Source organism: Rhinoderma darwinii, chromosome 1, assembly GCF_050947455.1.
Source record: "Rhinoderma darwinii isolate aRhiDar2 chromosome 1, aRhiDar2.hap1, whole genome shotgun sequence".
Taxonomy (NCBI): Eukaryota; Metazoa; Chordata; class Amphibia; order Anura; family Rhinodermatidae; genus Rhinoderma; species Rhinoderma darwinii.
This window is the reverse complement of record NC_134687.1, coordinates 71,951,270-71,977,981: the sequence shown is the minus strand read 5'-3', so window position 1 is coordinate 71,977,981 and position 26,712 is coordinate 71,951,270. Positions and strand designations below refer to the sequence as shown.

The following is a 26,712-nucleotide window of genomic DNA, read 5'->3' as shown; positions in this document are numbered from 1 at the left end:
TATCAGAAAGTGATGACGTATCGCTAGGATTTGTAATGTTATGTACATGTTCTGCATCTTTGTCATGGTACAATGATTTTCAGATATGTGTCTGTGTACCTTGAGAGCATACAAGTTGCTGGCTGAGTTCTGCACTGCCACTTTTGTTTTTAATACCCACTTTATCTAACGTGCCTGCTTGTGAAGCTTCATTCCAGTTCCTGGTGGGTGTACCATGTGAGCATTAGGCCCTGTTCACATCAGGTTTGGTCTTTCCGTTCATCTGTTCCGTCAGAGCAACAGATGAACAGAAAGTAGCATTTCTGTTTGCAATACCATTGATTTCAACGGTATGTCCGTTCCGCTAGGTTTCCGTTTTTTTAAGACGGAAACAACTGTGCAATACATTACGCTATTTGCGTTGAAAAACCTAGCAGAACGGATGCAAACTGAAACCAACTGAAAGGACAAAAATACCATTGAAATCGTAGACACTACTTTCAGTTTGTTTTTCTATTCAACTGTTCTTCTGACGAAATAGATGAACGGAAAGAAACTGAAGGCAAACGTGATGTGAACGTGGCCTTACCTCTCTCTCTTTCTCTCTCTTCAAATTACGACTTTTGACCGTTTTATACCACCCTCGCCACTTGGGTGAAAAGAGGGTATGGCCACAGCAGCCCAACAAATTTATTAGAATTTACACCAGAAAAGTGGCGTAAATTATAGTGGAAATCTCTGAGGGTCGTTGTAAGGTAGAGGGCCCGTGCCGGGCCCCGAACCTTGCCCCCCAGATCGAACTATCTCCTTCATTAAATTCGCCCCCTAGTCCCAATGGACAACTAAATGAAAAAAATAAATAAAAACATTATGCTCACCAAACTTCTCCTCTTCTCCCCTCCTGGTGCCTTTTACTCCCTCAACATTCTGCGGCTCATACAGCATTCTGACGCCAGGCAGCGCCAGGACGTTAAATGTGAAATAGCCCTGGTGACGTTGAGTGCTGCGTCACATATAAGGCCCTGATGATGCTAGGCGTCAGGACATTGTATGTGCGGCCGCATGTAGAGGGAGCCTTAGGAGACACGGAGGGGCGAAGAGGAGCGGTGAGCTGATTATACTCCTTTATTATTTTATGTCAGATGGAATATGTAAGCTTTTTGCATCTCCACCTACCAACCGTAGCTTTTTTACCTTTATTTGTGGGACAAGTTCTATCTTTTGCCAACATTTTGGGGTACATATATAATAGTGTTTAACTGCTATTTTTTTTTTTTTTTTTTTTTAAACACCTTAATTTTATTCAACAATTTTATAGTCCCAGCAGGAGAGTCATCTTGTGCCTATTAGCTCATATAGAAGTCTTAAAGGGGACGCTACCCTCTGTGAGACAGAATGGAGAGCCACTGTGGCGGACATAGCCCCTATATGCATTACATGGTTGGCCATTTTTTTTTTATTCTCTAGTTCTTAGTCTCCCATAGACATATATTGAAGTTTTCCGCAGCTTACTTTTACACTGAAAGACGCCACTAACTGGGGCGTGGCCGGATGTCTGCCTGAGTAGACGTGCTTCACACCGCTCCTGAGCTCCCTGACTTCTTATCCTGCTGAAATCCCTGCCATCCTGCTAGATAAGTCGCCCATTACGGCAAGAGAAGTGACTATATCACCCCTTGTATCCCTACCTGTGGGTAGTTTCGGGGTCTCGTGTTACGGGGCCTTCATGGAGCGAGGCGCTGGTCGACAAGCGGCACTTCCGGTTGAGCGTGTGGCGGACGGAAGTGTAGGGCTGCCCGCTGGAGTGTCGTCCTGTTTGGGTTTGAGCTGGAGGAGGTTGGTGTCGGTGAATGCTGTCGGCAGGCCTGTGGATCCGGAGACACGTGACATACTTTACCTGTGTGTTCCTGATATCGAGGTGAGTGCTGTGCTGCCGTTTGTGGAAGGTGTCTCGTTGGAGACAGGAGGCTTCTTCCCAGGTGCTGTATATCTCGTCAGACTACGCTATCTGTGCATACTTACTACTTACCCTGCAGTGGGCCCGGCGCTGGTTCTCTGGGACGCCACACACCCTTAGCTTGTGGACTTGCTCTATCCTGAGCTTCTGCTTACCCACCATCTTGTGTATCACCTGCAGCCTTTCGTTTACAACATGGAAGGTAGGCTGGGAAAAAGGGGAAGACTAGATCCATGCAAGGCAGCTACATCCCCCTTCTGATGAGGAACGCACTACAGAAACAGAATGCAGGATTTCGGAGGTGGAGGATACTCTACATCCTATTTCAACTCAGATCGCGGATTTAAGGCGGCAAGTGGAGACCTCGGCCGAGCGGGCTAATGATTTTGAGAATAGGCTTAGAAGGAATAACATCCGCATAGTGGGGCTACCGGAAAAGTCGGAGGGCGCAGATACAGTATCTTTTCTGGAACAGTGGCTAAAGGAGACCTTTGATGCTACTGTTTTTTAAGCATTTTTCACTATTGAACGGGCTCATCGGGTCCCCGCTAGTCCTGGACCGACAGGAGGTCCTACTCCGCCATCTGCTGGCTCGTCTGCTATATTTCAGGGATAGAGAGGCTATTCATCGAGGTTCTATAGTTGAGAAAATATCCCTATATGCAGATGATACGTTGGTGTACTGGGCGGATGATGGTCCTCCGTTGGCTTCGCTTCTACAGCTGATTGACACGTTTGGGGCCTTTTCAGGTTTATTGGTTAATTGGTCCAAGTCGGTTATGTTTCCTCTCTCTGCGGTGCATCACTCCCGGCTGGGTCTCCCTGTCCCGTTACAGGTCGTATCTCAATTTACATATCTTGGGCTAAGTTATCGTGAACTTAACCTGTGTCTGTTGGTAGCCTCTACTGCAAAGCAGTTAAAAACATGGAAGAACCTTCCCCTTTCCTTATATGGTAGGATAAATCTTTTCAAAATGATAAAGTGAAGGAAATAAGTATTTGATCCCTTGCTGATTTTGTAAGTTTGCCCACTATCAAAGACATGAACAGTCTAGAATTTTTAGGCTAGGTTAATTTTACCAGTGAGAGAGATTATATTTAAAAAAAAACTCAGAAAATCACATTGTCAAATTATATATATTTATTTGCATTTTGCATAGAGAAATAAGTATTTGATCCCTTTGGCAAACAAGACTTAATACTTGGTGGCAAAACCCTTGTTGGCAAGCACAGCAGTCAGACGTTTTTTGTAGTTGATGATGAGGTTTGCACACATGTTAGATGGAATTTTGGCCCACTCCTCTTTGCAGATCATCTGTAAATCATTAAGATTTCGAGGCTGTCGCTTGGCAACTCGGATCTTCAGCTCCCTCCATAAGTTTTCGATGGGATTAAGGTCTGGAGACTGGCTAGGCCACTCCATGACCTTAATGTGCTTCTTTTTGAGCCACTCCTTTGTTGCCTTGGCTGTATGTTTCGGGTCATTGTCGTGCTGGAAGACCCAGCCACGAGCCATTTTTAATGTCCTGGTGGAGGGAAGGAGGTTGTCACTCAGGATTTGACGGTACATGGCTCCACCCATTCTCCCATTGATGCGGTGAAGTAGTCCTGTGCCCTTAGCAGAGAAACACCCCCAAAACATAATGTTTCCACCTCCATGCTTGACAGTGGGGACGGTGTTCTTTGGGTCATAGGCAGTATTTCTCTTCCTCCAAACACGGCGAGTTGTGTTAATGCCAAAGAGCTCAATTTTAGTCTCATCTGACCACAGCACCTTCTCCCAATCACTCTCAGAATCATCCAGATGTTCATTTGCAAACTTCAGACGGGCCTGTACATGTGCCTTCTTGAGGCACATGCGGGCACTGCAGGATTTTAATCCATTACGGCGTAATGTGCTACCAATGGTTTTCTTGGTGACTGTGGTCCCAGCTGCCTTGAGATCATTAACAAGTTCCCCCCCCGTGTAGTTTTCAGCTGAGCTCTCACCTTCCTCAGGATCAAGGATACCCCACGAGGTGAGATTTTGCATGGAGCCCCAGATCGATGTCGGTTGACAGTCATTTTGTATGTCTTCCATTTTCTTACTATTGCACCAACAGTTGTCTCCTTCTCACCCAGCGTCTTACTTATGGTTTTGTAGCCCATTCCAGCCTTGTGCAGGTCTATGATCTTGTCCCTGACATCCTTAGAAAGCTCTTTGGTCTTGCCCATGTTGTAGAGGTTAGAGTCAGACTGATTAATTGAGTCTGTGGACAGGAGTCTTTTATACAGGTGACCATTTAAGACAGCTGTCTTTAATGCAGGCACCAAGTTGATTTGGAGCGTGTAACTGGTCTGGAGGAGGCTGAACTCTTAATGGTTGGTAGGGGATCAAATACTTATTTCTCTGTGCACAATGCAAATAAATATATATAATTTTGACAATGTGATTTTCTTTTTTTTAATTTTATATAATCTATCTCTCACTGGTAAAATTAACCTAGCCTAAAAATTCTAGACTGTTCATGTCTTTGACAGTGGGCAAACTTACAAAATCAGCAAGGGATCAAATACTTATTTCCTTCACTGTATATCTGCCTAAATTTCTATATGTCCTCCATATTTGTCCAATTATATTGCCCCAACAATTTTTTGGACAACTGGATGGGATTCTACGTACGTTCTACTGGCAGGGGGGCACACCTAGGTTTAGTCTCAGTCTTTTACAGGCCCCAAAGAGAATGGGGGGTTGGGGTGGCAGCACCCAACCTCTATCTATATTACTTGCCTTCGCAGCTGGTGCTTGCTCACTGGTGGATTGACATTGATTTAAGTAATGCGGCCACCACGCTGGCGGGAGCACTTATGACTTCCTATGAGAGTCTTACCAACTTATTATATAGGTTTAAATACCCGTGTCGGGCACCACTTCCGTTACAAACTGTAGCTAGTGCCTGGAGGAAGGCACATGTATGCGGAGATGATGCAGATTCTTCTCACTCCCCTAGGACCCCATTATGGAACAATTCATGGTTGCCTCACCTGGTGTCCATGCCGGGAGCGATGATGTGGGCTGGGGTGGGGGTTCGATTTTTGGGTCAGTTATACTCTGTGCATAGTGGTTTTGTGTCCTTCTCTAGGCTTGAGGGGAGGTTTGGGGTCTCAAGGAAGGCTTTCTATCACTATCTCCAATTAAGGCATGCCTGTGTGGCTCAGTTTGGTTCTGTTAAGCCTGCTTTGGGGTTTTCTAAAGTGGAGGACTTGCTTGGCACCCCAGACCTTCCTAAAACTCTTACTCAAACATATGCCTTGCTGTTGTCTTTTGTAAAAAGACCATTTGATAGGGCGTTTATGGGGTGGGGGAGATATATTCCTGATTTGTCGGTGGAGGGAGGTGGAGCTCTCATTCTTTGACTCAGTTATTAGTGCAAGAGATTTTTTAATACAGTCGCGGTTCATACACCGGATTTATTACACTCCGGTTAGACTCCAAAGAATTGGGGCCTTGGTGTCCGATAGCTGTTTTAAGTGTCAATCAGCTGTTGGCACGTACCTCCACTGTGTGTGGTTATGTCCTAAGATTTCGCAATTCTGGTCTACGGTTGTGGAGTTCCTTCATGATAAATTTGAGTTTCCTCGTGTTCTCTCCCCTCCGGTGTGCCTCTTGGGCATTATGAATGAGATAGTACAAGGCTATTATGACAAAATATTTTACCGTTTTGTGCTAGGAAGGTTATGATTATGGCATGGAAAGCCACGGTGTGTCCTAGTCTTGAACACTGGTTGCAATTGGTGAATAGGTATGTACCCATGTATCAAAAGTTGTACCTTAACCGGAGATGCCTTGATAAATTTGGGAAGATTTGGGCTAGGTGGTTGGAGACCTCGGACACTGCTATCTAATCTCTGTTTTATTGGCTGGAATGGGAGCACTGAGAGATGAGTGGAGCACATGTGTGACTGGTGTGTGAATGGGTGTTTGTTTTGTTGGTTCTGGGCAATGATAATGGTCACCTTATGATCCTGTTTTAATTGCAATTTACATATATCCTTATGTGATACTTGTCTAAATGCTGTCTTTTGCAATGTGAATGTCTTATATTCTATGGTGATTGTTATTGCCAACTAATTTTGGTTGGTCAGTATGCTCCGTTTGTTTTTGATTGTACTTCTGTACTTTGGAAAAGTATATAAAATAAAGCCTTTTTAAAAAAAAAAAAAAAAAAAAGACGCCACTAACTGCTGGGAAAAGCGCAAAATCAAACCTTGCTGCAATTTTTTTTTTAAAACGTCACTAAGCCAACAAACGCATAACAAAAGTAAAAAATATGCCACCTAAAAGAACAAAATGTTTCTAGTGTGTTCTATACTTCAGCATTGACTTCCAGCTAACATCTGGCCGCAGATGCTAGCCGGAAAAAACACAGCAAAAAACGGCACAAAAAAAATAAATGCCATTTTCAAAAAAGCGATGCGTGTGAAGCCACCCTAACTAGTGTGAACATGCCCCAATACATACAAAATTACATAGAGCCAAAACTTATCCCTGCAACTTTATTGATAAATCTGCCCAATCTTTCTAAGCAGACACAATGAATCAGAGAGAAGTAAAAGTGTTCACTCTGTAATTTAGACTTTTTCTGCGGAAAAGGAAACCTTTTATGTTAAGATTGAATTCTTGTCACCGTTGTGGTTTAATGTAGCAGAATAACATGTGAACACTATTGCTGCTATGTCTTCATCAGATTTTATAGCTAAAGAAAAACATTTACTTTGACCTGCTGATAAAAATCCCATGTACATGTGTCCATCTTTAGGGCAATATTCGGGATTTGATTACAAGCTTTACCCCTGCTCTGTTATTAGATCAGTCCCACTCCGGAAGTTAGGGTAGTTTCACCAATAGCTTATACACAGTATTAAAGGGGTTTTCTAGCCAGTAAAAATGTATGTCCTATCCTCAGGATAGGTCATCAATAACTGATGGGTCCTAATCCCGGGACCCCTGCTGATCGGCTGTTTTGAAGGGGGTGCAGTTTCCACTTCATTTCTACTTGCTCACTGTGAATCTTCGACACGCATTTAGTAGCTGATCAGCGGGGGTCCCGGGAGTAGGACCCCGAGCCATCAGCTATTGATAGTCTATCCTGAGGATAGACCATCAATTTTTACTGGCTGGAAAACCCTTTTAATGTCCACTTAACCCCTTAGTGATCGCCAATAAGCCTTTTCACGGCAGTCACTAAGGGGTCTTATTCCAATGCATTAGCCTTTTTATTGCGTACCCGAATAAGCCTGGCACGGGGGCTTGGCTGTCTGATGACTTCCAGGCTTCTGCTCTAATGTCTAAACTCCGTTCACAGCCATTTATTCCCTTAGATGCCGCAGACAATATAGTCCGCAGCATCTAAGTTTACAGAGCGAGGGGGCTCATCGCGGGTAATGGGTTGCCATGGCAGCCGGGGGCCTAGCAGCCATGGCTATACAGTATGTTTTTTAGGCCATTCCAGAGGTATGGTGTGATAGACTGCCAGTTTTATACTGACAGGCCAGTAATGCTTTGGTATACAAAGTATACCAAAGCATTATATCATCGATCAAAAGATCCCATTGTCAAGTCCCCTAGTGTAACTTAAAAAATAATTAATTAATGTTTGAATAAAGTTAATAAAAAAACTGCACAGTAAAAAAAGAATATAACCATTTTTTTACACAAAAACTGGTTTATTTTGTCAAAGTGTAAAAAATGAATAAAAATACACATGTTATTGCGCAACCATAACGAACCACACAATAGAGTTATACACGTTATCTTGAATGGCATAAGAAAAATACACAAAAATCAACAGAATTTATTTTTATTCCATACCACCTCCCCAAAAAATTTAATAAAACGTAATCTATAAGTCCCATGTTCCCAAAATGGTACCAACAAAAACTATATCTCTTTCCACAAAAAAAACAAGCCCTCATATGACTACATTGACAGAGTAATAAAAAAGTTATGGCTCCTGGAATGCGATGATGCAAAAACGATTTTTTTTTTTCAAAAGTGTTTTTATGCAAAAGTAGTAAAACATAAAAAAATATACATATTTGGTGTCGCTGTTATCGGATTGACCCATAGAACAAATGTAACATGTTATTTACGCCGCACGATAAACAGCGTAAATTTAAAATGCAAAAAATTATGGTGAAATTGCTGTATTTTTCCATCCCCCCTACAAAAAAGTTAATAACAGTTAATCAACAAACTATTTGTACCTCAAAATTGTGCCATTCAAAAATACAACTCATCGCAAAAAACAAGCCGTCATACAGGTATGTTGACAGAAAAAGAAATAAAAAGTTATGGCTCTTTGAATGCGACGCTGAAAAATAGTTCGGTCATTAAGGGCCGAATTAGGCCGGTCATTAAAGGATTAAACAGGCCAATTATTGCGACAATATAGATTGCTACAATTTATTCTTGGTCTTGCTGTCTAGCGCATATCTCTCATGGGAGTAGTTGCGAGGCAGCAGTGATCCTTTATTAGGATTTTTAAACCACTAATTGTTTATCGGTGGTTTGAAAAATGTTTACATGTAAAGGAGCCCTTACCCTACCACACAGTAAGGCCCCATACACACGGCCGTGCCCGTAATCACGGCCCACGATTGCAGGCACAGCGGCTGCTGACGGCCGCCTGCATTTTCGGGCCATACAAAGTATGGAAGCACGGCCTGTAAAACACGAAAAAAGGGACATTCTCCATAATTCCTGGCACAGTTCTACGGGAAAGGTGTCCGCGACCAATAGAACTGAACGGGCCCGTAATTACGAACCGTAATTGCGGTCCGTAATTACGGGCGATTTTACCGTCATGTGCATGGGGCCTAAGGCTTTATTCAGATGAGTGAATGTCACGTCCATGTGCTGTCTGTTGAAATAACGGATAGCACACTGACCCATCCAATTCAATGGGGCTATTCACACATGCGTGCTTTTTCACGGAGAGTGTGTTCGTTGTGTGAAACTTGCTGCATGTCCTATTCTGGTCCGTTTTTGCAGACCACTTCTTCCATTGAAGTCTATGGGGGCCTGAAAAACACGAACAGCACACGGACAACAACAGTCTGTGTTTCACGCATCAGTTGCTATAGAACCGCCAAGAAAAAAACCCAAAGTGCTTGCAGAGGGGAAACACGGATGTGAAAAACTGATGCCCCACGGAAAGCACACAGATGCCACAGACATGAAATACGGTCTGTTTTTTGCCCACGCAAATCGGACACGCTTGTCTGAATAAGGCCAGAGATTAGCAGGAAGTGGAATTTAGCTCAACCATTTATAAACTTTGCCTATATAGTCAGCAAAAGTAAAATCGAGCATATTTGTGATGTATCTTTATTATCTTCCGTTAACTATATTTTAAATGGGTTTTTACTAGTAAAAATTAACTGCTGTAATCCTGAAATTGTCGACAAACTGCTCTGGACAGCTCTGTTATTTTAGGTGTCTATTTAGTACCTATTATAACCGAACACAACTAAGGGCCTGTTCACATCAGCGTTGGGCTTCCGTTCATTGGTTCCGTTCGACCTTTCCGTCGGAGGGACCGATGAAGGAAAAGCCGAACGGAAACCATATCTTCCGTTTGCATTACCATTGATTTCAATGGTAATCCTTCCGTGGCAGTTGGTTCCATTCAACGGAAAGGTCGAATGGGACCGATGAACGGAAGCTCAACGCTGATGTGAACACATAGTGTCATTATTTTTTATTTTTATGCATTCTTGTATTAAAGAGCTGATCTGCCCCAGGTAATTACACAAACACTGACGTATATCAGTTAAACGTATGGCATGTATGTTCAAAAGGACACTTTGTGCTATTGAAGTGTACAGGCATATTGGCACATACGTATGTGAACATGAAGTGCATGAAGATTTAGTACAAGGATGTTAGATTGGATGTGTGTATGTGTTTCTACCTGCTATACAATTCTTACAGAAGGCCATCCAGTGGGTGCAGGATATGGTAAAAAAATTAAATAGTCATCCTTTTTAAGTGGTCATAAAAAAACAGATTTCAATATGTGCTTTGATCTACAAAATCCTCTTTCTCTGTTTTTTTCAGTTTTCAGTCCTTCATATTCAATGGCAGGGAAACCAGTGAACAGGAAGCTGAAATGAATTCAGAAGTAATAATTGAAGAAACTCTCATTAAAAGGTCACAGCAGAAAAAGAGGACATCTCCCTTAAACTACAAGGAAAGAATATTTGTACTTACAAAGTCTAAACTCACTTATTATGAAGGACGCTCTGAGGTAAGGGATCCTGACAAAGCTTTCTAATGTACAAATGTTAACCTTTATCCGTAGCACCACATATCAGTGTCTCGATGCTTCACACCCCGACATGTGACATTACCTCTAAGGCCACGTTCTCATGTGGTGAATTTGTTGCATATTTAAGAAAATGCAGTGGATTTTTGATGTGCCCTATCTATTCATTGATTACATTCATTCCAATGCCAATGGGAATATCCGTGGCCAAAATACGCACTAAAATCTGTGTAAAAAACATATGTCATATTTACAGATTTGTAGTGCAAAGGTTCTGCTTCCTGTAAACATTTAACTAACAGAGGTTTTCCTATTTTAGACATTTTTGGCATATCCACAGTATATATCATAAATGACTGATAGGTGGGGTACCACCGCTAGGGCTTTATCTACTGGGAAAATGTAGGTCCGCTGACTCCCAAAGACTTGCATGTAGATACCTCTGAACTCAGTTTTGCCAAAATGCAGCCACCACTTGCCACATCGCTTGGCTGAACGGGGTACAGGGATCCCTGATCTCTCGACAGGTGAGTGTCCCAGAGGTGCAACTTTTACATTTATCAGACCTTTATGGCATTTCATGTGAGATTTATCACCTATGCGAATACTAAGAACCCCAACCAATCACGATAACAGGGTTGCATTTGACCTGTACTCTATAATCAGGCGAGGGAAGGCATATATATATATATATATATATATATATATATATATAGTCACGATCGGTGGGTATGTGGACCCACTAGGCTGCACCGCCGTAGAGGAGTTGCAGCTGGCCAAACAACAGTCCTAGTACAAGAGTACCTTAAATAGTCTAGACGGTAGAGGAGGCTTAAGCACAGTTGGACTTGCAGGCAGATGAAACCCGATGTGGTGTGAGACAGCAGGCGTGAGAGGTGGCACAACATGATTCCAACATTCCAGGGCACAGAAACAACTATAGTATGGGATACAGATAGGGCACGGGAACAGGATAACACTAAGGGACCATTTGCATATGACTAACATGGGTAAACACAACAACAGGCAAGGAGTAAAGGGGCAGGGCCCTTCTTATAGTCCAGGGTGATCATGGTATAATTAATGATTATTTTCATGTGCGCACGCTGGCCCATTAAGGCCGGGCACGAGCGTGCGCGCGCACACTACGGGACACAGCAAAGCGGATCGGGAGTAAGGGCTGGCGTCTCCTTGTGACGAGATGCGGGCTAGTGCTCACAGATCCATTGCTGCGGCCGCCGGGGGGGGTGAGTAATCCCGATGGTCCGCGGCCGTGGACGCTACAGTATCCCCCTCTTATACCCCCTCTTCTTGGGACCAGAGAGAGAGAAACTTCTTAATGAGGGTAGGAGCATTGAGGTTCTCTTCTGGCTCCCAGGACCTCTCCGGACCAAACCCCTTCCAATCCACCAAATAAAAAGTTCTTCCTCCTACTTTTTTGAACTCCAGGATCTCCTTAACGTCGAACACATCGGAAGAACCGCAGGGAGCAACTGCAGGGCTAGGCGTTTTTGTGTAGCAGTTCAGGACCACAGGCTTCAGGAGGGACACATGAAAGGAGTTGGGGATCTTGAGGGTAGGAGGCAGCCGAAGCTTGTAAGAGACAGGGTTAATTTTCTGTAGGATCTCAAAAAGTCCAAGGAACCTGAGAGCAAACTTGTGCGAAGGTACCTTTAGACGGATATTCCTTGAGGGCAGCCAGACTTTGGTACCCGGAAGATACTGAGGCGGCTCTCATCTTGTATCCGCCTTTTGCTTCATGCGATCGACTGCCAGCAGAATAGAGGACCGAGTTTGATGCCAGATCTGTAGAAAGTCCCCGAATGCAGAGTCAGCTGTGGGCACCTGGGATGTAGCTGAAACAGGAAGAAGAATTAGTGGATGTTGGCCGTAGACAATGAAGAACGGTGTAGAAGCAGTGGACTCACTTGTGTGGTTGTTGTATGAGAACTTGGCCCAAGGAAGAAGCTGTACCCAGTCATCATGCTGCATGGAAATGAAGTGTCGTAGATAATTCTCCATAATTTGTTTAATCCTCTCGGCTTGGCCATTGGACTGGGGATGGTAGGCTGAGGAAAAGTCCAACTTCACATCTAGGAATTTACTGAGGGCTCTCCAGAATTTCGAGGTAAATTGAACCCCCCGATCAGACATGATAGTTGAGGAGCAGAAGGTAGGCCGGTCAGCGGGATAAAATTTGCCATCTTCGAGAACCGGTCCACCACCACCCAGACCGTATTGCATCCTCCTGAGGAAGGAAGGCATGTGACAAAGTCCAGTGCTATATGCTGCCAGGGAGCGTTGAGCACAGGCAGAGGTTGGAGCAGGCCGGCAGGCTTGGAGTGAGGAACTTTGTTGGACGCACATACGGTGCATGAGGCGACAAAGTCCACAACATCTTTGGGCAGCGTGGGCCACCAGAAATTATGAGCAATCAGATCTCACGTCTTACGAACCCCCACATACCCAGCAAGTTTGGAGCTGTGTCTCCAGCGAAGGATTCTCCTCCTGTCTGCCAACCGCACAAACATCCTCCCCAGAGAGATGTCTCTAACTTGCAGAGGGTTAGCAGAACAGGATGTGGGGGGCTCCGCCCTCTAGCAGATGTCTCCACTCCTCCAGAGCCAATTTGATGGCCAGTAACTCCCGATCCCCAATAGAGTAATTGCGCTCAATGGAGGAAAAAAGTCTAGAGTAATAACCACACACCACTGCCTTTCCTTTGAAGCTTCTCTGGAACAGAAGTGTACCTGCATCAACAGAGGAAACGTCAACCTCCAACAAGAAATGTCTAGAGATTTCAGGATGATGGAGGATCGAAGCTATTGAAGCTGAGGTAAAGGCATTCTTGAGGCTATTAAATGCAGATTCTGCCTCTGGAGTTTACACCTTTCTTGGTAAGGGTAGAGATGGGAGCCGTCAGTGATGAGAAGTTTTGGATAAACTGCCGGTAGAAGTTGGCAAATTCAAAAAAACACTGTATAGACCGCAGGCCCTGAGGACGTGGCCATTCCAAGACTGACTTTTCTTTCTCAGCATCTTGAGACCTTGATTCGAGATGATGTAGCCCAGGAAGGGCAGAGAGGTTTTTTCAAAGACGCACTTCTCCAGCTTGGCATACAGACGATTCTCCCTTAAATGCAGCAGAACTTGATGAACATGCCTTCGATGAGTTGTCGGATTTGGAGAGAAAATCCAAATATCATCGAGATAGACTACAACACAGACAGAGAAGATCTTGTAAGATATCATTGACGAATTCCTGGAAGACCACGAGAGCGTTACATAGACCGAAGGGCATCACCAGATATTCATAGTTCTCGTCTCGAGTGTTACACGCCGTCTTCCACTCGTCACCTTGACGAATTCATATCAAATTGTAAGCCCCACGCAAGCCTAATTTGGAGAAAATCCTGGCTCCGCGTGTGCGGTCAAACAGTTCATATATTAGTGGCAACGGGTATTTGTTCTTGACCGTGATCTGGTTGAGACCACGGTAGTCAATGCAGGGTCGAAGAGATCCCTCTTTCTGCTTAACGAAGAAGAACCTGGCCGGGGAGAAAGACTTTCGTATGAAACCCCTCTCCTAGATTCTCCTTGATATAGGCCGACATAGACTGAGTCTCTAGCAAGGAGAGAGGATAAACCCATCTACGGGGAGAAGCGCCAGGAATCCGTTCAACCGGACAGTCATAAGACCGATGTGGAGGAAGCATCTCAGTCTCCTTTTTGCTGAAGACGTCCGCAATCCTGGGCAGACAGTTTGAGCCGGTCCACCTGCTTAGGCTCCTCTGGTGGAACAACTGGTGAGGGCAACAGGGATTCCTGGAAGGTAGGAGCCAGCCTAGGGAATCTTCTCTCCTGACAGACTTCTTGAGGTCGCTCCCGGATCCTCATGTCAATCCAGGTGGCTAGAAGAATGAGGTCATCCAGGGTAGGTGGCAGATCACGAGCGGCAAGCCTCGTTGTTCCAGGACAGCTTTGCCGCCAGGGTGCGGAACTGAATGGCGTACTCTCCCACGGAGGTGTCTTCCTGTTGAAGGATCAGAAGAGATGCAGCTGCTGAAGAGACTCGTCCAGGTTCCTCAAATACAGAAAATTCTGTAGGAAAAACTGGAAGTCACGGGTCTTCGGTCCCTGATATTCCCAGATAGGATTCGCCCATGCTAGGGCCTTGCCAGTAAGTAGTGAGACTATAAATACGATCCTTGCGCCATCAGAAGTTCAGAAATCCCCTGCAGGTCCTTGCGTCCCCGTCGTAGCAAGGAGGTAGTGGCAGCGATAATCGGGAGTCAGCACTGGTAATGACAGGAGGAGTGGCAGGAGGAACAGCCGGAGCAACAGGAACGGGTGCTGTGATGACTGCAGCTTGCGCATCCAGCCGATGTGTAATGGCGTTCACCGCCTGGAGGAGTTGGTCCTGTTGTAATCGGCAGATTAGCATATCCGCCTGCATGACTTGTGATGTCGTCAAGGTCTTGGGTTGACCAGCGGGGTCCATGGCCTGAGCGTACTGTCACAATCCGGGGGTATGTGGACCCACTAGGCCGCACCGCCGTAGCGGAGTAGCAGCTGGCCAAACAGTCCTAGTACAAGAGTACCTTAGATAGTCCAGACCGTAGCGGAGGCTTAGGCACAGATGGACTTATCGGCAGATGACACCCGATGTGGTGTGAGACAGCAGGCGTGACAGGTGGCACAACACGACTCCAACACTCCAAGGCACAGGAACAGGATAACACTAAGGGACCGTTTGCTAAGACTAACCTGGCTATTACAAAAATAGCTACATTTCAGTCCTCTCAGCAGGACCTTTGTCTGCTGAGAGGACTGAAACGTAGCTATTTTTGTACATGGGTGAATAAACCACTATCTTTGCAACTACTCCTGGAGTGCTGCGTCTATTTCCTCGTTTGTGCATCCAGTTTAGGACCGTGTGGATGACGGTCAAGGACGCATAGCACCGTGATACTTTGATTCTCTGAAGTGCTGCTTTTTTCTACCTACTATCCTATAAACTGGTTATATATGTTCTAGTTATAAATATGTATTTTGGACATTGCCCGGTAAGTAGTATCCTACTCACTCTTCCATTTACACCCAGAGCTCGGCTACTTTCATAGTGAAGCATGAGAACAGGAGTGTACACATCTGTAGCGCATATTGCTCTAAACATACATTTGCTTCCTTAGCGATCTTCACATGATTTCTTCAGGGTCTGTTGCCATTTCCTTCTTATTGTGAGCATCTAGCATGCAATAACATGCTGACATCAGGCATACAAGATAAGGAAATGATACAAAACTTGGAAACTAACCACAGTTTATGAAAACGACTAGCAGATGCCATGCACAAAGGAAAAAAGTGTTTTAAAAAGGGAACTAAAGAAAGTATACAGTCTCTAGATGTGGAAAACTGTTAGGGCATGACCACACGTGGCGGATTTCCTCCGCAACTGTCCGCATCAATGCCGCACCTAATCCGGGTTGCGGATTACGGCTGCGGATCTGCACAAAATGTGCAGAAAATTGATGCGGACTAGCTGCTGCGGACTGCGGGAAAAGTGCTTCCCTTCTCCCTATCAGTGCAGGATAGAGAGAAGGGACAGCACTTTCCCTAGTGAAAGTAAACGAATTTCATACTTACCGGCCGTTGTCTTGGTGACGCGTCCCTCTTTCGGCATCCAGCCCGACCTCCCTGGATGACGCGCCAGTCCATGTGACCGCTGCAGCCTGTGCTTGGCCTGTGATTGGCTGCAGCCGTCACTTAGAATCAAACGTCATCCTGGGAGGCCGGACTGGAGACAGAAGCAGGGAGTTCTCGGTAAGTACGAACTTCATTTTTTTTTACAGATACATGTATATTGGGATCGGTAGTCACTGTCCCGGGTGCAGAAACAGTTACTGCCGATCGCTTAACTCTTTCAGCACCCTGGACAGTGACTATTTACTGACGTCTCCTAGCAACGCTCCCGTCATTACGGGAGCCCCATTGACTTCCTCAGTCTGGCTGTAGACCTAGAAATACATAGGTCCAGCCAGAATGAAGAAATGTCAAGTTAAAAAAGCAAGACGCATCCGCAGCACACATGACATGTGCATGACAGCTGCGGACTTCATTGCGGAACTTTGAATCTCCATTGAAGTCAATGGAGAAATTCCGCCATGAGTCCGCCACTGCTCCGCAACAGACAGAGCATGCTGCGGACACCAAATTCCGCTCCGCAGCCTATGCTCCGCAGCGGAATTGTACGCATCGTGTAAACGAACACTGCTAAATTAAAGTGTAAGTCAATGGACAAACGGCTCCGCTGCGGATTAACGCTGCGGAGCGTCCGCAGCGGAATTTAAGTGAAATTCCGCCACGTGTGAACCCAGCCTTAGTAGCACTTGCTTGGACTTTGCTTTAAATAACATATAACAAACTAAGTGGGTTGCTGACCTTACCGATCTGTCTGAAGATTGGAAGGAGTTTGAATGCACTTTCTTTTCGTCTGTTGTTAAGTGTCCAGAATTTTATAATCCAATTTAGATTTTTAGGTTGCCTCTGTTTGATTGGCTTTTTATTCATTCCGTGTGGTCCTGTACCAAACTGATTCCCCTAAGTTCGGAAGTCCTTCAATTCCTGCATGAACACTTTGACTTTCCCCCGATTTTTTTTTCCTGCAGTTGTGTCTTTTAGGGATAATTAACAGTGTAATGCAAAGAAAACCTATGGCAGATTATTTTTCTAATTTTCATTCTTTTGTGCCCGTAAAATAATAATTATGGCCTGAAAATCCGGATACCCTGTGCATTGACCCATTGACTAGGCCTGATGTCCCTTTTTATAAAATTCTGTATATGAACAGGAAGTGTCCGCAAAAATATGAAAAAATATGGTCTGGATGGTTGGAGTTGGGAGAGACAATTACAAAAAAATGGTGTACAAATGGACACTGTTGTTCTTCTAATTTTGTTTCTTAATTTGGCACTGGCCACTGATCGGTGCTCTGTGGTGGGTGGGGGTTGGGGTAGGATGCATCTGTTCGTATGTGTAAGTAGTATGTGTGATTCTGTTGGCTGTTTATGTTTGACGAGGAACTTGTTAAGGCAAGGGGCAACAGTGAGGCTGGGTTCACATCAGCGTTGTCTTTCCGTTGAGGGGTTTCTTCTGAGCTTTCCATCGGGGGAACCCCTCAACAGAAAGGCAAACGGAAACCATAGCTTTCATTTGCATAACCATTGATTTCAATGGTGACGGATGATTTCCGCTTGTCACCGTTGTAAAAGGGTTCCGTTTTTTTAACGGAATCAATAGCACAGTCGACTGCAGTTATCTTGTTATTCTGCTAGCTGCAATGTGTGTACTGGACGGTATCCTTATATCACTTTTATGACATGCCCTTCTTATCCCTCCTGTATAGGGAGCCATCAATTTTGTGATGTGTGTCTGTCTTTGCATACTTAACTATTTATTGCTGTTCTTGAAGAAATTTACAAATGAAACCTTTAAAAAAATAAAAATAATAATGACATATAACAACTGGTAGTTGCAAAATATAATAAGTTCCTATCTGTAACTGGCCATACACAGACCAATTCTGTCTGTACTCAAGGGACAAATTTGAAGTTTGGGTTTTGTATTGCTTTCCGTGATAACAGGTACTTACAGATATTTTCCAATTTCAGTGACAGATTCATTCTTTATTTTTTGTTTTATTCGAAAACGGTCAAGGATAGTATCAGAAAAAACAATTGTTATATGATCTTATATGAAACACTATGAAAAACACTTAAAGTTCATCAAAAACAATGAAAAAAATGTGTGCGCAGGAGACCTTAAGGGCTATGTACACTTTTGAAAGGGTTTTTTTTTTTTATAAAACGGTCAATCAGTGTGTTTTGTGCAACTTTATAATTAGTTTAAAATTCTTAGTACTTTTTGAGATACAGCTGCTCTGTATCTTGTATAAAAGACGTATTGACTTTAATGGGTTCCGTCGGGGTGTCCGTGGTTTCGAGAAATCTAAGCCGGTTCTGCAATGGAGGCCCCCGACTCCAACGCAGATATGAACAGGCCTAAAGTATTTCCCCAACAATATACTTAAAGCCCTGCTTAATGACGCTTATCAGGTTGCAAGGATAGGTCTGATCTCAGGGTCCCAGGTGAGAACAAGGTTAATGGTAATGCACCTCATGCACCCCAAACCTTTGAGGATTTCTAAGGGCATGCCCTATTCTCTAAACACAATTTTGGGATGGTTGTGTTTACTTGTGTTTTCCACTGCCCGTCAATCATAGGGCAATTGCTTTCCATCCAAAAAACAGCATTTCCCGGGGGAAATTAGAGCGCATGATGAGACCACATAAAATCATCTAAGAGGCCTAATATACGCACCTCCTGGGGTTCGGGGTATAGGTGTCCTCAATATATCATTAAGAACATCTAGTTCTTCCTCCCAGAATGCCTGTACATATGTGCTAGCACATGCCAAATGGCAAAAGTCAGAGTTAAGGGCTCCGCGGCGATGGCATCTTGTATGAGGCAACCTGGCCATTTTATGTGGGCGCTGCTGAGGCGACAAGTAAGAACCCCTGCACCGTGTGTACGGTACGTGATTACGGCATGGACGGGCCGTGGACTGCCACCCGCATTTGCTGGCCATGTCCTTTTTTTTGTGAATGTCATTTTTACGCCCTGGACATTTACCTATAAATATATACAGGAAGGTGTTCGTGGCCCATAGAAATTAACGGGTCAGTATTTTTATAAAAATTACGGTCGTGTGCATGAGGCCTTACAGTAGTGCAAAAAATACAGCTGAGTGATCCTGTGATTTACCGCTGGAGAGATGTATAATAGTGGAAGGTCAGCTCTACACTTAACATACAAGCTTTGGGATTTTCAATCTTAATTAAATACTAATGGATACTAATAAAGTTTTCTTTGGCTACAGCAGCAATCTAATATAGTCACATTGTCCTAATACAGATTGTATAGTCCTGTAATTGGAAAGTACATGATTAGTTTTTTACTTTGCAGCGGCCCAGGGCCTCACATTTATTTTATAAAGCATTGGCTGGTTTGATCATTGACTTAATTTTGCTATGGTCTTGGTTTTACTTTATTTTTGCAGAAGAGAAACAAAAAAGGATCAGTCGACATTATGAAAATAAAGTGCGTGGAAGTTGTAAATAGTGAAATTGACCAGGTTCCTTGCCAAAATAAATATGCGTTTCAGGTATGTGTTCACTTATTACCTGCCTGTTTACCTGTTTCATCACAGTACCAAAGTACTTCTGCATTTGTGCTTTAGCAGAAAAATGAGAAAATGTTTTTTTTTAACTTTTAGGCTGGATTCACAAGCAGCGTTTTTCGTGTTTTTAGTGCTGTTTTTGCAGGGTTTTTGAATGCGTTTTTTTAGTCAAGCCAGATGTTACATTAAAGTCTATAGTAAAAAATTAAATTCCCTAGACACAACTGCGTTTTGGTTTGTGGCGTTTCCAAAGCAATTTTGTGGTCATTTGTGGTAAATTTTGTGGTAATTTTGTGGCGTTTTTATCCATTGGCGTTTTTACTTGAACAAGCAATCGTTTGATCGCTGGTACTATACACTGCAATACTTATGTATGTACTTTTAACCGACTCAGCAGATAGCTGGCGGTCTCAGGCCTTCATTAGGCCCCATGGCTGCAATGACAACCATAGGCACTCAGCAATTGCGTTGCAGGCGGTCCGATGGGCAGACAATGCCTGGGGCTCACCATTCTTTGAGATCAAAAATAACATTATAACATTAGAATAAGTAGAAAATGTTACTAAACCAGAGATTGTTGCACCCAGAGGTAGGCTTGTGCATCTTATGATTACATCTGTCAAAACTACCTCCCCAGCTCCACCTCCTTGGTGGTCCGCCTCATCCTCCAGCAATCTGACGTTTAAGGCTGGGTTCAAACGTCGTATTTTTTTGCCACAACAATATGGCACAGTTTTCCAATCAACTCGTGCAAAAAGCGCCCTATGACCACGACATGTCAACTCACCCTACCAAGTGCAGCATTACCTGTTATTCTGCGCCAGATTATTAAAGGGATTATCCCACCACAACAATTTATCACTTATCAATAGGTGATAAGTGTTTCATTGTTGGGGGGCCAACCTCTGCCGCGCTGTTCATACTCTGTGGGTGTAATGATGGGGTAGGGAGACAGACAGGTGAGCCCTAATCTACCCGCCACTCAGTCCCTGCCTACTTGCACGGCCCGTCCTAGGCGACGGCGTACAACTGGGCGACGGTCCCTACGCTCAATATGTGCACGACAGACAAGGGTACACAGAAGCTAAGGGAAATGGGGCAGTTGCCCACGGCAAGACCGTGAGCAACAAGAGTAGTGAACGAGCCGAGTCAAACCAGGATATACAAGGTACCAAACGCAGAGCAGGAGAGTAGTCAGTAAAGCCAGGGTCAAAATGAAGCAAGGTCAATTATGATAGCAAGAGCAGCAGAGCCAGGAAACAGGAAAGAATCACAGGCAGAGACAAGCAGGAAATGAAGGTATAAATAGACCGAGGGTGGGAGCTATAACCGTCTGGCCAGGCTGTGATAGGTTCTCCCACTCCTGAGCCTACCAGCCTGAGTGGTAGCAGATCGAGTCACTCTATCAGACTTAGGAGCAGGTGCAGACTGATTAACCACGGGCGTCGACACAGAAGCTTTGTCTGGCAGATCCTTTAGGGTATGTTCACACGGCCTATTTACGGACGTAATTCGGGCATTTTTGCCCCGAATTACGTCTGAAAATAGCGCCTCAATAGCGCTGACAAACATCTGCCCATTGAAAGCAATGGGCAGACGTTTGTCTGTTCACACGAGGCGTAATTTACGCGCCGCTGTCAAATGACGGCGCGTAAATAGACGCCCGCGTCAAAGAAGTGACCTGTCACTTCTTTGGCCGTAGTTGGAGCCGTTATTCATTGACTCCAATGAATAGCAGCGCCAATTACGTCCGTAAATGACGCGGCGTTCTAGCGCCTGCACATGCCGTTACGGCTGAAATTACGGGGATGTTTTCAGGCTGAAACATCCCCGTAATTTCAGCCGTTACGGACGCCCTCGTGTGAACATACCCTCACAGTGGGACTGCCGTTCTCTTGATCATTGAACGAATACTCATCACCTATCCTGTGGATAGATGATAAATTGTTGTGGTGGGAATACCACTTTTATGGCTAGTCCGGTATAAAGCACAGCTCAGTTGTTTTTAGGGTTTTAAATTGTTATAATTACAGGATATTGAGCTTAAAAAGAAAGTGTCCACCTTTAAACAGCATGCCCTTTTTTGGCACAAAATTCTATGCTCTTAATTTCTAAATATATTCTTTATTTTTTTAAATGATACAAGGCTCCAAATCCAAAGCCCCTTGCATAAACAATCTGTAGATTTAAAAGTTAAAATTCTGGCTTCCTGAAGTCACCACTAGGGGGAGCTTAGGAGTTCGATACATAAACAAGATGTAGTTAGTTTCTAAGTTCCCTTTAGTGGTGACTTATCTAACCAGTAGGGAGCGCATCCAGCTAGTTTCTGACAGGTTTATAATTTCTAAAGACAGAATATTGCACAAATTGTAGCGCAAATATACGCCTGCTTATAGCTGGCACAGATTTTATTTTTTGTCTTAAAGAGGCTCTGTCACCAGATTTTGCAACCCCTATCTGCTATTGCAGCAGATAGGCGCTGCAATGTAGATTACAGTAACGTTTTTATTTTTTAAAAACGAGCATTTTTGGCCAAGTTATGACTATTTTTGTAGTTATGCAAATGAGGCTTGCAAAAGTCCAAGTGGGTGTGTTTAAAAGTAAAAGTCCAAGTGGGCGTGTATTATGTGCGTACATCGGGGCGTTTTTAATACTTTCACTAGCTGGGCGCTCTGAAGAGAAGTAACATCCTCTTCTCTTCAGAACGCCCAGCTTCTGACAGTGCAGATCTGTGACGTCACTCACAGGTCCTGCATCGTGACGGCCACATCGGCACCAGAGGCTACAGTTGATTCTGCAGCAGCATCAGCGTTTGCAGGTAAGTCGATCTTACCTGCAAACGCTGATGCTGCTGCAGAATCAACTGTAGCCTCTGGTGCCGATGTGGCCGTCACGATGCAGGACCTGTGAGTGACGTCACAGATCTGCACTGTCAGAAGCTGGGCGTTCTGAAGAGAAGTGGATGTTACTTCTCTTCAGAGCGCCCAGCTAGTAAAAGTATTAAAAACGCCCCGATGTACGCACATAATACACGCCCACTTGGACTTTTACTTTTAAACACACCCACTTGGACTTTTGCAAGCCTCATTTGCATAACTACAAAAATGGTCATAACTTGGCCAAAAATGCTCGTTTTTTAAAAATAAAAACGTTACTGTAATCTACATTGCAGCGCCTATCTGCTGCAATAGCAGATAGGGGTTGCAAAATCTGGTGACAGAGCCTCTTTAAAGGGGTTTTCCAGCCAGTAAAAATATATCCTCAGGACAGGCCATCATTAGGTGATCGGTCGGGGTCCGACTCCTAGGACCCCCTCCAATAAGCTGTTTTGAAGGATGTGTAGCACTCCTTCAGTTGTATTTGCTCACTGTGAATCGTCGATATAGATGTAGAGGCGATTCACGGGTATTGCAGCCTTCTTCTCCCATTGAATGTTGTGTATCAACTTACCTGGTGCTGTATTTTACAGGACGCTGCTCCATTCCGTTCCGCCACTGGATCAAGTTATCTTTACCCTCACTCTCTGAATTCTACAATGTCTGCTGTAGGGCCCGGAAGTCAGTGCCTTATTGCAAGTCTACGAAATCATTGATGTGAGTCTCATAGACTTGCATTGAGACACTGACCTCCGGTATCTACTTCAGACACTGTAGGATTCATAGAGTCAGAGTAAAGATCACATAACCCTGCGGCAGTCTAGAAATGAGCGGCTAGACGTGAAATACAGGACCAGGTAAATTGATATACAATATTACACTACATTTTACCACATGTTAAAGTGGGGGACGGAAAATAAATACACGGAGTGCTTCTTTAGGACTGGTGTATGAAACGCTAGTTATTAATAAACCCCCCCCCCCCCCCCCTATGTTTATGCAGTGGATCTGGAGCTCTGTATCATGAGAATGCAGTTTTTATCTATGTCTGGATTTTGTTCTCTATATAAATAGTCGAGCCTGCTGAGCTATACCTTTTCAGTAACCCCCTTAGTAACCCCCTTAGAAGTGAATGTGAGTTCCAGAAACAGTGTAGCATAGGGAGATACACTGTTTCCATAGTACCCAAGTTCCAGAAACAGCATAGCTCACTGTGCTACGCTGTTTACGTAACTCCCATTTACTTCTATGGGAGTTCCAGAAACAACGTAGCTCGGCGAGTTCGGCTTTTTCTGTACTGCCGATCACCTTGTAACTCAGTGGCCAGTGAGCAGCGACTGCAAGACAAGGTAAGATGGGGGTTAGGGGTCCTCGTTCTAGAGATGGGACCCGCATCTATCGGACATGTATGGCATATCCTGTGGTTATGCCATAAATGTTTGAGATAAGATTACCCCTTTAAAACCCAAAATAGGCTGGTCACTAAAGTGTCAAATTAGTTTCTAAAATTATGCTATGCTGGTATATTATATTATATTATACTATACTAATAATCTGGTTTTGTGGGCACTGTTAACTTCCTGTAGCAAGTCCTTAGTGTTGGTGTGGTGTTTTGTTTCCCTCATCATATTTCCTTTCTGCATTTCACAGGTTGTCTATGATACAAACACTTTGTATGTCTTTGCACCTACTGCTTACAGCCGGTCCCAATGGGTGAAGAGCCTAAAAAAAGGTGACCTTTATAGTTATTGTTGGAGATTCTCTTATAAAATAGCCGGCATAATACCAGTTTTATATTTTTAGCGCAAAGGATTTGTTGTGATTAGGCAGACACATGGGGGAGATTTATCAATAATGTTGTAAGATGTATAATTTTCTGAGACGATGTAAAAGGTGCAAATTGTGCGCAGTTTTTCAAAATGGCGCATATAGAATGATAAATTTGGTCAAACTTACTAGATATGTTTGACAGTTTCCTCTTCTTTATGCCATCTCATGGCTGGCGCACTTTACTTCAGTAATTTGATGTCAAAACAAAGGTTCACTTAATTAATAAATTTGGTACAAAATGTATGACTCTTAGCCACGCTCCTTTTTCTAGACACTTTTCAAAACTGTTGAGGTTTGTGCAAACACCATATAAAACTCATATTCAATTTGTACCCCTGAGGAAGCCACATTATGGTGATACGTGCGGGGCTTCACGAGTTCATCCCTCCTGCCACTTTATTCATTATTAACATAATTGTACCAGGACTTGGTTCATGGGACTTGGTTTGATTCTCTCATTGTTTGGCTACATGAACACAACCGTTGTTTTTGTCAGTGTGCTATCGGTTTTCTTAACAGATAACACACTGACCTATTAATTTCTGTGGCCCAATGCACACTACTGTGTTTTTCACAGATCTGTGAATGGGCCACAAAACTAAGAGAACGTCCTGTTCTGTCCGTGTTTGTGGCTCAATCTCGCCCATTCAAGTCTTTGGCGACGTGAAAACCATGGACTGCACACAGATGCTATCCGTATGCTGTCTGTATTTTGCAAATCTGTTTACGGGCCGCAAAATACAAATGGTGCGACTTCTTTGGATATCTGTTTTCTAAACAATTCGGATAGCACTTATCCTGGATAGATTATTCCAATTATTTATTATAATGGATATATTTCTTTAGTCGGTTGACCTGTGTGGGAACATCTTATTTACGTTTGTCCCCCTTTGGCCGTATTCTTTTGTAGTTTTGTAATATTATTTAATGGTCTTTACTGGTTTTGTTTTTCCTGTTACCCCCAATAATATATTATATTTTTGCCTATTTTCTGTTTACATGACTGTGCCTTCCCCAACTGCTGTTCTTCCTATATATAAGTGCTGTAGTATTTGACACAATTTTTACATTGTTTTGTATAGAATATTTAATATACAAAGTCTAGTGATTAGCATATGTTAATTCCAGAATATGATTAGATGATTTTTTTATTTTTTAAACATTTGGCACCACTCCAGTAAGACTATCTTTCTTGGTTCCATTCTAGAAATAAAGTATAACAATAATACTTTGTCCAAGTACCATCCTCAGCTTTGGGCAGATGGTGTCTATCAGTGCTGCAGGCAAACAGAAAAGCTGGCTCCGGGATGTGAAGAATATAATCTTTTTGATGAATGTAAGTAGCAAAGAGATTCCCTTATGTACTTACACTGCCCTACTCTGGTTCTGGAGATATCCAATATTAAAACAGGGCAAATAAATAACATTTTTCCCTTTGTCCCACGAGTCCATTAGCAGAATACAAGCTTAACTCTTTTTATGTTATAGTGTACAGAGTATGGCATAAAACAGGGGCCCGTTCTATTATAGATATGCCTTTTATATGCAATGCAGTTGTAATACGAGTACCGTACACTACCTTATTTTTCCATTTATTATGTTAGTCTGACGGTAAGGATTCGCTAAACAATTGACCTCATAACACTGGGGATGCCTGGTCAAGTAAAACAATTTGAGCGGCTATTATTTGTAGGGTTTTAGTGGTGGCATTTAATGAACAGTAAAACATATCTAATATACTGTACTAGGCACAATTCGCTGACATATTGTTACACGTGTTGACCTGATGTATATGGCCTTGAAGTGTCATGAATGGTGTCTGTCTGCAGCATCAAAGTCTATAGTTTCTTAGGGTAGCTTCACAAACTTCGGTTATAGGTACGATTTAGCGATTCGACCGATTGTTCATCTATAGCTCCTGTTCGTGATGGAAACATACAAGTCTTTACATGTGGTAATTATTTGACATTGCAATGAAGCCGAAATCGTAGAACTATCATAAATGTAAACGCTACTAGACCGTTTTGCATCAAAATGATGAATAATTGTCGAATCATACGCATTATCGAAGCACGTAAAAGCCACCCTTAGATAAATCAGGCTAGTCTGATTAAAGCAACTCAATGACGTTTACAAGTATTATTCATTCTCTTATTAGCTTTGTCTAATAATATAGATGAAATATAAGTTATGTTTTAGGGTGGTATAGACATAGAAATCCAGTGACATCAGTAGATCTATAAATGTAATCATTTCCATGTCTAGCCCACTTGTTGTTCATATAGGGATTGAGGTTTGGAGCCATCTGTGGGGGTGTAGAGTGGGTGGAATTTGTCTGCATTTAAAGGGCAGAGATAAAGTGGAATTAAAAGGGAAATGCATCTGCTATAAAATACTATTGCTGTGCGGCAGATACAAAAAGTGTCTGAGGAGGACCTTTTTAGCGGTCCTTATGGGGTCTGACAGTAATAGGAGGAGGGTGACTTCAGTAGAGTTTGGCTATGTTCACACGGGGTCTTTTGC

The 26,712-nt window shown here is 43.5% G+C and overlaps 1 protein-coding gene across 1 annotated transcript in view; it reads left to right on the top strand.

The window, feature by feature from the left end:
* TEC (tec protein tyrosine kinase) overlaps positions 1 to 26,712 on the top strand; it is a 129,539-nt gene that overhangs the window by 66,118 nt on the left and 36,709 nt on the right. The window contains exons 2-5 of the mRNA XM_075859594.1: positions 10,038 to 10,227; positions 19,364 to 19,468; positions 24,010 to 24,091; positions 25,397 to 25,525. Coding sequence (XP_075715709.1) covers positions 10,090 to 10,227; positions 19,364 to 19,468; positions 24,010 to 24,091; positions 25,397 to 25,525 — 454 coding nt within the window. The 5' untranslated portion in view covers positions 10,038 to 10,089. The remainder of the gene's footprint in view (positions 1 to 10,037; positions 10,228 to 19,363; positions 19,469 to 24,009; positions 24,092 to 25,396; positions 25,526 to 26,712) is intronic.